General features: G+C 34.0%; 1 protein-coding gene across 3 annotated transcripts; it reads right to left on the bottom strand.

Annotated features, from left to right (window-relative positions):
• Positions 1 to 4,366: 4,366 nt before the first annotated feature.
• LOC107042674 (eukaryotic translation initiation factor 4E-binding protein Mextli) lies at positions 4,367 to 11,305 on the bottom strand. 3 transcript variants are annotated; one of them, XM_015263821.1, is made up of 8 exons: positions 11,122 to 11,302; positions 9,703 to 10,343; positions 9,282 to 9,353; positions 8,505 to 8,565; positions 7,972 to 8,269; positions 6,756 to 7,017; positions 6,437 to 6,552; positions 4,367 to 4,611 (listed from the first exon to the last, which is right to left on the bottom strand). In XM_015263821.1, exons 2-8 carry the CDS (start codon positions 10,322 to 10,324, stop codon positions 4,510 to 4,512), a joined length of 1,533 nt encoding a protein of 510 aa, XP_015119307.1. In that variant the 5' UTR covers positions 10,325 to 10,343; positions 11,122 to 11,302; the 3' UTR covers positions 4,367 to 4,509. The 3 variants fall into 3 exon arrangements, with proteins under 3 accessions (XP_015119307.1, XP_015119308.1, XP_015119306.1); XM_015263822.1 differs by lacking the exon at positions 9,282 to 9,353; XM_015263820.1 differs by lacking the exon at positions 4,367 to 4,611 and having other exon boundaries at positions 5,150 to 6,552; positions 11,122 to 11,305.

Genomic DNA, 11,305 nt, shown 5'->3' with positions numbered 1-11,305 from the left:
CGAGATATTCTGGCGGAATACTGGGGAAAATTCCCGAGGAATCGTGGAGAAATTTTTGAGAAGAAATTATAAGAAAGTTTTCAGGGAGTAATTGTAGGAAAGTTTTCAAGGAGTAATTGTAGGAAAGTTTTCAAGAAATAATTGTCTGAAAATTCTCGAGAAGAAATTGTAGAAGAATTCTAGTGAAGAAATCCTAAAGGAATTCTTGAGAAAAAATTCTACAGGAATCCTTGAGGAGAAATTCTGGGGAAACTCTTGAGAAGAAAACCGGGAGGAATTCTCAAAGAGAAACTCTGAAAGAATTTTCGAAGGGAAATTCTCGATTAAAAATTCTGGAGAGGGTATTCTGAAGAGAATCAAAAAAAAAATTCCGCAAAAAGTTTTGCGGAAAAATTCTGGAGAAGCTCGTAAGAAGAAATTCTGGAGAAACTCGCATGCAGACATTCTCGAGAAGTTCTGCAGGAATCCGGGAAAATAAATTCCGGTAAAATTCTCAAAAAAAAAACTCCGGAAAAAATCTTAAAAATAAATCCTTGGGAAATCCTGGAGAACACGTACGAAAATTTTCAATAGATAACCCTAAGGAATTCTATAGGAATTTCTATAGACTTTCTATAAGACTTCTATTGAATTTTCTATACGTTTTTAGCCGTTTCTTTTGACGTGTTCGATAGAAAATTTTTTAGAGAAAGTTTATAGAATTTCGTTGTCTATAAAATTTTTTCGGCTCAAATTTTCAAAGTTTTTTCATTCGATTTTTTTGAAGAGAAGAAAATAAAAAATATCTCAAAAAAACTTGGAAAATTTGAGTCGAAAAAATTCTATAGAAAAATGAAATTCTATTGACTTTTTTTTCTATTGACAATTTTCTAGGTAATATTTCCTATCGAACATGTTAATAGAAACGACTAAAAACGTAGTGAAAATCAAATAGAAGTTCTATAGAAATTCCTTTTTTAGGGTTTCCTATTCGAAATTTTAGTACGTGATATATTTCAAAACCATGGATGCATATTCTCACCCATATCTTATACCCATATCTCCCGCCACGAGAGTCACCTGAACCTTGATGTCTTTAAAATTTCCGCCAGCCCACCCTAATTTTCTTCATTCATAGGAAGGGATGTATATCAAATTGATACATAACTTAGAAATATGTACTAAAAAAAATTTGTTTGAAACATATATGAATATTATTACCCCCACCCCATACGGGAACCCAGTGGCGCTGAACTTTGTCTGAATATTGATGGCATTCTTTCATTATTTACCCCCCTCCTTTTGATGTTTCCATTTATGTTGAGAGATATGTATATATATTGTACATGACATAGCAATATGTCATAGGAAATATATTTCAAAAATATGTATGAATATTCGCGACATGCCCGCACGGAATAGAGTATAAATGCGACATATTTGTCAATTTTAGGTAATCAAATATATCTTCCATATATATTACACATATGTCGCATAAAAATATCCACATATATGTTTTTCCGCGGTGAGCGATGAGCGTCAACGACATACATTTCAAAAACATAAATAAATATTACCGCCCCTCTGACCCTGAATGTCGCCTGAATCTTGGCGGCCTTTGAATACCCCCCTCCATTTTTTATCATTGAAAGGGATATATACGAAATATATACATAGTATAGAAATATGTACTAAAAAATATATATTTAAAGGATATATAAATATTATCACCCCCACCCCATAAAGGCTCCCCCCGGCCCTAAATCTTTGCGTATTTTGAATACCCCCCTCCCATTTTTTTTGTTATAGAAACGGATATATGTGAAATATATACATGATATAGGAATATGTGCTAAAAAATATATATTAAAAGGATATATAAATATTATCACCCCCACCCCATACAGGCTCACCCCCCCTGACCCTGAACGTTGCCTGAATTTTCACCCCGCCCCCCTCGCCCTTCTCATTTTTTATGTAGAGATATATGTATATATAATGTAGATATCAGTATATCATCAATATATCATTAGATAACGAAACATATATGATGATAAAATATAATAATATTCTCACCCCTCAACCATACGTTGGGTCTCCACCCCATACATCAATACCTTGCGCGATATTTGACCACCACCCCACTTTTTGAAATTCTATTTTCCCCGCCGCGCCCGTGTACCAGGCCAAACTAGTCAAGAAGTCGATACTACCGCCATCTCGCGGTATCTTCCCTACAGGCCTGTATTACCCCCCAGTATACTAGTAATTATTTTATTAAACTAATGAATAACAACACAATTAACCATCGGATTACCTATATATAATTAATTAATTAATTTTTACATTGTTTTGGGACCTCCCCCCATTGTTTTAACCCCAAAAACAACTGCCCCGTAACTGAGGGGCAAGATACTCGCCAGGGCTCCAATTCTCAATTTCTGTCATTTATTCTATTCATTCTATAAAAAGACAAGGATAGAAATCGAATTCATGGGTATTCTTCCATTATTCAAAAAATATATCGATTTTAAAACTTTCCAGGGACTGAATAATTAATATTTTATTTCTTCCCGCATACGTTTTTTGTATTTTTTTCATTTCTTCTCGCTGATATTAATATCCCTCTAATACTTGAAGAAAAAAAGTGATGCGAAGTTTCCGCCCACATAAAAGAAAAAAATCATTTTCTAGTAGATTATCCCTTTCTGATTGTTTTTTTCATTTCCTTTTCATAATAACAATTGGAATCCGACCATAGGGAGGCGGAGTACCGATATCTTTTTACCACATGAAGGGAAAAATGAATTTTTAAAATTTTCAGGAATACATAGATAGATTTTCCTTTACCTGAATGAGATTCCGAATGACTTGCTTTGTGTGTTTGTTTTGATCACAAAAACATTTTATTGAACTTCAACATAATTCATCTTCATTCAATGTTGTAACTTGTGAATTAAGGGGAAAAAATATATAACGATAATAATAATAATAATAATAATAATAACACGGTTTCATTGTCGAACGGGAGTCTCGCAAGAGACGACTGTACCTGGGCAGGTTCTTCCCTCAAATGAGGTTTTCCCTTGTCCTTCGGTGAATGCGGTACAAGGGATTGGGGGGTGGGAAGGGAACAAATCGTAAAGACCCGAAAGGATATACGAGAAGAAATTTTTTTTAAATAATAATAATAATAATAACAACAATGAATAAAATTAAATGAATTCACTTGTGAAGGCGGAAATGGAAAGAAAATAAAACAAAATAGCATAAACGAATCGAGTTCGCTAGTTCCTCATTAATGAGATAATTTCAGGCATGTATAACTTACCACACTTTCCTCTTCATGTTTTTTAAGGTGAGTGATGTCATTCAGAAGTAGAAATAGAACTTTTTAGTTTTAGCATTACCGTCAAACATCGCTTTCAACTGTACTACATTTTTTAAAATAAGGACTTTATTGTTACGTAAAATATACGTGACGAACAGTCGTCCTTAAAAAGTAAATAAACACTTGACAAATAAATTATTGTGCGTAAAAACACTAAAAATGAATAGTATAATCCAAGTCAACTAAATAAAATTGCATTCTGTTACAATACTTTGACCACTGTGTGTAAAAAATATAAAATCGCATTGAAAATTGTTTCATTTTCAGTATTAGTATGATATAGATATCATTGAGACTAGGAATTAATGCTTCGTTTTTTTTTCTTTTTCAATTTTTTAAAAATAGTAATTAAAGACTAGAGACTGTCATAATCACAAAGAAATGAGTTAAATTAGTAAGCTACAAATCTTTGTCAATTTTCTCCAATAAATAAAATCGTAAAGTCTTCAAACGTAGTAAGTCGGTTTTTTACTCTTTTTGAATATATTGAATTATTCCAAACATCAGAGTTGTTTAGGATAAGATCGAACATCTTTCCTGTAAGATGCTTTGTTTACAGAAATGTCATTTTTTACTCAAGGTGAATGATCGCTTGGGAACAGTAGTTGAATCAAAAAATTACAAAAATTAAAAATAATAATAATAAAAAATAATGATAATTAATAATAATAATAATTTTTAAATTATTATAAAAATTAAACAATTTATTATTAAATTTTAATAATAATTTTTAAGTTAGTATAAAAATTATTATTAAAATTATCTTGTGGTTGAAGTTTCTACGCGCTTAGGGAAAAAATTGTAATGTTTATGCGTATTTGGTAGGGAAAAATAAATAGTGAGACAAAATAAATACTTTAGATGCTTGAAATCGATCAGCACAAGAGCAAGAAAAGCGACATTCCCAAATCCGCTTACGTTACATGTGAATTACATTTGACCATTTCTATGTGCTACTGAATTTCATTCTCCTACTGTCACAGGAGAGATTGAATATGGATAGTATACCAGGAAAAATGTATTAGTTTTGATTACATTAATAAATTTTGTAAAATAAAATCATTGAAGGAGAAAAAACTCACAAAGTTGCAATTTTCTTTGTTTTCTCTCAGGAAGAAAAAAAAAACAAAATTGTTTGCTTATTCAGGATCGTCAATTTCACCCATTTGGAGGACGCTCACGATTCCAGCCGCAGCGATACTCGCTCTGTAAGTCTCCGGTTCGAACCAGTGAATCGGTCGCTGTAAATGGAACTTATTAAACCGAAAATTCATGACAAAAATGTACGAATTTTTAATAAACAAATTCATCCAGCAGTCTTACCTCAAGCACTGTGACAATCGTTATGTATGAATGATTATCGAACAAGCTTTTAGAAATTAAGAAATCAGTAGAAATGATGAATCAGTAACGAATTCGAAACATAATTCACGTAATATCATGCAAGTAGCTGTCAAATTTGTGACTTCAGAGAAACATGTTGAAAGACTTAATATTGTAGAGGATTTTGTGGACTTCATGAGACATTTTTTACATCTCGCTTCCACGACAAATTATATGATTACTTTGATTTAAATCAGCGTTTAACGGGAACTGTACATAACAAAAAACTTCTACAAATAAGACCTCCCAACGTTTTTCTCTACATCTCTACAAGATGTTTCCAAAATAATCTGTATGGGCTTTATAATGTTATCACATCACTGCACGAATTACGAGTAAAGAGTTATTAGTCCACATACCAATTAGGTTTTTAAGTTCATTAATTCAAGTGATATGTCAAGTGAAATTAGTTTTATTGTATACGATATCACAAAATCAATGTTAATCAACAAACTCTCACAGCATCTTATTAATCAGTTAAACATTTGATTTGCCACCATTTTTGTTGATCCTAAATCAATGTTTTTATTTTTCGTCACACGCTTTTCTCTTTAGATTTACGGGTTTATTTCAAACTGATGGTAATATCGTAATTAACGATATATTAGAGCTAATATCTGTTTAATTAAATTTTTGATTTATTTTGCATCAAAATACTTTGTCTTAATAATTTTTATGATAACTTTGGTTTTTTTTCCACTTTGATGCTGCAATTTGCGACATCTTCAAGAAAATGTAGCCCTTTATCCTCCCCAGGTACAAATACCAATCATTCCCTTCACTTTTAAGTACAAATTCAATTCGATTTCAAAAGATTGACTCATTCGAATTGAGAGAATCACTAGGTTATCACAAGTCTTTCAAATGGTTAATTTCAGGCTCGAAAATTTCTAACTCACGAAATTATCGATTCTTGTATTGGAATAACGAATTGAGAATACGTCCATAATTAATTATTAATTCAATAGCGAGGTGGTGCAGATCATTTCAGAACAAATAAATTTGTAGATTATCATGCCAATGTCTTTAAAAAATAGTGATTTAGAATAAAACGGTGAAAAACTTTTTTTTGCAATTCTTGGCTTGCAGAGGTCTCTCAACGTTTCGCTCTAAATCGATTAATTTTCGATGAATTTGGTGAACTCAATGAACAAAACAGTTACCACGTCACTGCAGAGTTAATGAATGAGTATTCAAATAATAAAAGAAAAATATGAGAAAATTAAGAGATTCAAAATATATAATAGAGAAAGTATCTCAAGATCATCAATATCTCGAGTATACTTCTCTTCTTGCCCAAATTATCTACTAGTCAACTTTTAAATTGTGATTTCAGTGATTGAAATCAAAGAACACCACGGTAAAATAATAAGCCAATCAATGTTAAACGTTACGCACTTGTAATAAAAAACATAAAGAAAAAAATAATACTTCTGCTTAGAATTGAGAGAGTAAAAGCAGAATGGCAAAGATAATATGAATTATTTATGCTACAACACTTAATGAAGAATTAAAATAATGATATGATTGGAATGCAGGAAAATATAAAAAAATGTCTTAGTATGAGACACGATGACGATCGCAGTGGTTTTGGTAAAAGATACGATCGTCGATTGAACCGTTAGAAAATCCAATCTGCGAGTTAATAAAAGCACAGCTGCCAGTTGAGTGTCGTGACTCTACCTTACGAATGATTGTTGGACATTCTTTTTGAATTCTGTCCCAATCAGCTGGTGGACGTTTGGCATAGGGGCCGGTTGCACAGAGCAGTAAAAATTCATAAGTCAACTCCCGATTCTCTGAAAAAATTTGAAAGGAAATGTAGTCCGAGTGTTGAGATTGAGACAAACTCGAATGTAGGCGCAAATAACTTAGAAAAATAAGGTCAAGGGGCCTTTTTTCTATACTTTTTTTCGATACAAAGATAGCATTTTGTTTTTTTGTGTCGTAAAATTTTTAATTTTAAAATTGTTGAGGTGAAAAAATGATTATCATTTTTTACCATTTGTCTTTTTGGGAGTCACATTCTTTACAATCTGCTGTGGCTTGTAGGTCTCTTCACTCTTCGGTGTATTAGTGTTTTCCATACTTGTCTCTCTCGTGTTGAAATTCAAATTTCCACCTGAATTGTAATTAGAGCTAACGGAATTTGGAGAAGGATAACCAACCTCCTCATCAAAGTTGAAAAATTCAATTCCACTGGTGAATTGCGTAGCCTCGTCTGTCCATCGGGAAAAGTGCTCATCGAGAACCAATTTCGCTGTCTAAATCCCATTGAAAAATTAAATTAAAGACAAAAAGAAACATTAAGGATAATCGGGCGAGGAGGAAATGTAGGAGGTGAGGCGGAGGGGTTTCTATTGTTTTCCTGCAGAAAATCAATCGCTGAACAAAAAAAATTTTCCCATTCGGATTCAAAATTCAGGCAATATTAAGGAGTATCTCCGATTAAAAATTATTTTTGTAGCTAATCAAATTTATTTCTATCTGTTCCACGCATTGAATGGTTTTCAGGTTGTTTTTTTTAATGAATGAAAAAATATTATTCCATGCGAAAAAGTGGCAACATCGTCGGTAGTTTTTTTTTCACCAGGAGCTGGTACCACAAGCTCGAGGGAGCTCCAATCACAAAATGCTTCATCGCTCTCTCTCAAGAGACGGTTAAATTGACGGCACTATCGCCACCCGATCGGTACTTGGGACGTTGCTGCTCGTTTGGGCTGTGTGCGCAAAAATTTCATTTTTCAGTACTTTTTTCGCTATTATTAATAAACAATGCTGCTAGGCGACAATCATTTTCACTCAAAAAATCACTGATCACATGTTCTAAATGTGTATAAAGTTTCATGACTTTGGCTGCATTTTTTCCTTGGGTTTTGCAGTTTTTTTGGTGATATCCATAAGATCACGGGTTAAATGACCACTTTTTCAAAAATTCATAATAAATTAACCATGCTCCCCAGCAGTCTGAAACTTTGCACACCCCTTTTCCATCATTTAAAGGATACGTAAAAAAGAAAGAAAAAAATGGCTGCTTTTTTTCCAACCCTCCGGGCTCGCCCGATTATCCTTAAATGTGCATTTTTGGAAAGCCGATGCCAAAAGACATATCTCTCATTAATTATAAAATTAGAGAATAAAAAACAAGTAACACTAATTCTGAACACTGTAAAATCCTATGAAATGATAATAATAATAACAATAATATTAATAATTACTCGAACAAGATCGTGGTTGCATCCGGTTATCTTGAGCGCTTGATTACCCACAGTAATCGTGTATTTGTATTCACCAATACTGGCGTCGTTTGTCGATAAACTGTGCAGCAGGGATGATCGCAGACGAGTCGTGTGCTGATTCTGCTGTTGCTGATGCAGACGATTACTCTCGTCAGAAGCGCTGCTGTTCAATGAGGAACTCGACCCTCCAATTCCACCTTTTTCTACCCCAACGTGCTCCAAGCGCACTGGAGAAGCGTTTCGTTGTATCGTGTCTTTGATTAAATCCTTGGCGTAACTAAAACACAAAAAAAATTCAATACTTGAAATTTGCATTCATTTTCAAATTTTGTATTCAATTATATGATGATATTGCAGCAGGGCGATTTTCCGACGAATTTCAAATAGTATTATTCATTGTATAAGTTCTTATGTACAAAAGGCGTCCCCAGACCATTCTTGAAAAATAATATGGGCTATTAAATTTTATTACTTATTGTATTAAGCAATTACTAAATTAATAATCCACTCACTGTATCTTGTCCTCGGAAGTTCCCGTTATTTGGACAAGTCGTTCTTTGGCTCCAGGATTCACTGAAATATCCATTTGTCAATATTAAATCGATGCTTCACTGTTTCAAACTGTCATTATTCATTTATTTTAGCTAGCACAGCTGGGGTTCGGTTCAGATCGTAGTGTGATGATATGAAGTGAGATGGGACCTTTCGTTTTACATTGTATTAGCATAGGAAAGAAATGACAACCGTCTCACTTGACACGATCACACTACGACCTGAATCGGACCCCTGTTAAAACAGTTTAATGTCAGTTCACATACATTTCTTTTGTTAGTATTGCCATAACTATCGCTCGGAAGTTACATGCGTTAATATTGTTATGATGGATTAAATTCTCTAGTTAAATGCTGCAAGTCGATTAATCAAAAATTAATTTGCAGATCATATTCCAAATGTCTTAACAAGGACGGAGTTTAGACAGAGAAAATCCATTTTTGTAGAGAATTTTGCAATTGCGAAAAACAAACGAAATGTCTATTGACATTTCTCTCTAAGCCCAATCTTTTACCAGATATTTGCAGAATAGGCTGCTTGGAATTCATTTTTGAAATTGAATTCATTACTCCGTTACGAAATAGATTGAATACTTTATCAATGCTTGATGATTTTTACTCGATTAGATGGCTGAACAACTCTTTGTTTCATGTTAAAGTGGGTGAGTCGATGCACGATGCACTTGCAAGTTTATTATCGTTTTGGGCTTTGTCGTTTGGTTTTTTGTGTATTTTTACCTCGCTGGAAGGAGATGATCGTCTCGCTGAGCTCTTCGATCATGTGTACCCGTCTCCCTTTTATGCCCATCACTGTTTTATTGTGCAAATAGAGGTTGATAATAGACAAGACCATTTTTTAAAATATTTCATTTCCACTGACGAAACAGAATCTAATTCCATTGTTCTACGGATTTATTGTACGAAAGGGTAATAAATTTTTACTTTTTTTTCAATAATCTTTGCAATTTAGTTTCACTTTTTTTATTTTAATTCTCGTGTTCAAAATTGATGAACAAAATTAATAATCTATATTTGATAGAGAAGATTCCATAATTTGATGGAATCAGTTTTTGTGTGAAACAAAAAAAAATGAATTCATATTGTTATGTTCATTGAATTCTTTTTCTCTTTCTACAATTAAATTCAAAACATTCCTTACCTTTTCCAGAATCGCTATTGCGAATAACGACTTCATCCTTGCAGTAATTTTTACCAGGAATACGGGTGGGCTTAGTGAACTTGCCGCTGTTCTTAATAACATCACTAATGCTCAGGACAGATGGTGTTTGTGAAGACGACAGGCCCATGAGATTGCTAGCAATTGGTGCAGTAGGTATCTCAAGAATACCGACATCAAAATCATCCAAATTGGCTAATTTCTGAGTGTAGTAAGCATCCATGGAGTCGCTGTGACGCCACTGCTTCGCCCTGAGCTCGATGAGTTCAAGCAAATGAACCCTGGTCGTCAAATCGAGTCTTTCGTCCTGACTTCCATTCCTGATAGCAACAAATGCCCTGTCGAGTTGATCTTTATAGACAGCCTCGAGTTGTGGCGCACAGTGTTTCAATGCATTGCACATTGTCACAATATTTGGCTGAAGTGATGGATCATGGAAGCCATTTGTCAGGTGTGATACGACATTGTCAATCAGAGATACCAGGTCCTCTGCTGTCGTTATCCTCCCATCGATTGCTGAGTGTCGTTGTTGGATTTTCAAGGGACGCGGTTTCTCAAGCTTTTTCATTGTTCGAGGCCTCTGGGACAGCTGCGTAGTGGCCATTTTTTGGTTTTGTCTTTATCTGGGAAAGAACAGGAACAAGGGATTAGGATCAGTAATGACAAGAGGGGCCCCTCTTTCTATTGGTTGAGTACCGAATAGCCTCCATAAAATGTCCAATTACTGGGGAGTACGAGAAAAAATAAGGAACAATATAAACATCAAAATAATCTATGGATAATAATTAACGTCATCGAACCGTAAAAATTCTAATTTCCAACAACCAAGATTGAGTCGCAAAAGGGCCATGGTGATAGTTTTATGAATATCTTCGAGAGAAATGAGTTTAGAAAAGAAGCCCAAGAGAGCCCATTTCTTAGAAACATTTTTTGCAAATTCAGAAATGTTATTATTTCAGGTATGGGTTTACAAAGGTTGTGACGACGAAGAACAGAAGGGGCGGGAGGGCAGACAAAGACTATTTTCAAAACAGTGTAGGTTTTATTCACAGCGAGCATTACAACAAAGGAATTGATTCTTTCAAGATTATTCTTCCTATAAACAATGCATGCAGGGTTCTCTTTGGTTTGAACATTATTGACATGATCAAAATATTATTTACGTCATTGGTGAAAAGTAGGTGTTGGATTGGAATGAAAGTACGGGAGAGAGAAGGAGAGTGATAATAACATATAAGGAATTGTCGTTGATGAGTGAGCAACGTGTCTAATTTGATTCAATGATTATTGTTCTTAGCTCAAGCCATGATTTATGGATGGGATTATGGAGGTGAGTCTGAGGGTCCAGGATAACTATTTTTGTTGCTTTTTTTCCACGGCAGAGATGAAAAATATCCTTACCGATAGGCAGATGGGTTCGTCTCGTCTCTTTTCGTGTCGTCGTTTCCACACCTACACGCCAGTTGAGTGGGCGTTAGTTTATGGTTGTATTAGAGTTTTGTTCGTGTGTATGGACTAGTTACATTTGGGGTCCCTAGAGAACTTGATATTTACCCTTGTTATCAGAGACCTCAGAGATTCACAG

This window comes from Diachasma alloeum, unplaced genomic scaffold, assembly GCF_001412515.2.
Source record: "Diachasma alloeum isolate Michigan unplaced genomic scaffold, Dall2.0 Dall_scaffold_00500, whole genome shotgun sequence".
Classification (NCBI taxonomy): domain Eukaryota; kingdom Metazoa; phylum Arthropoda; class Insecta; order Hymenoptera; family Braconidae; genus Diachasma; species Diachasma alloeum.
Note: the sequence above shows the minus strand (reverse complement) of the source record. Positions and strands in the feature narration are given on the sequence as shown.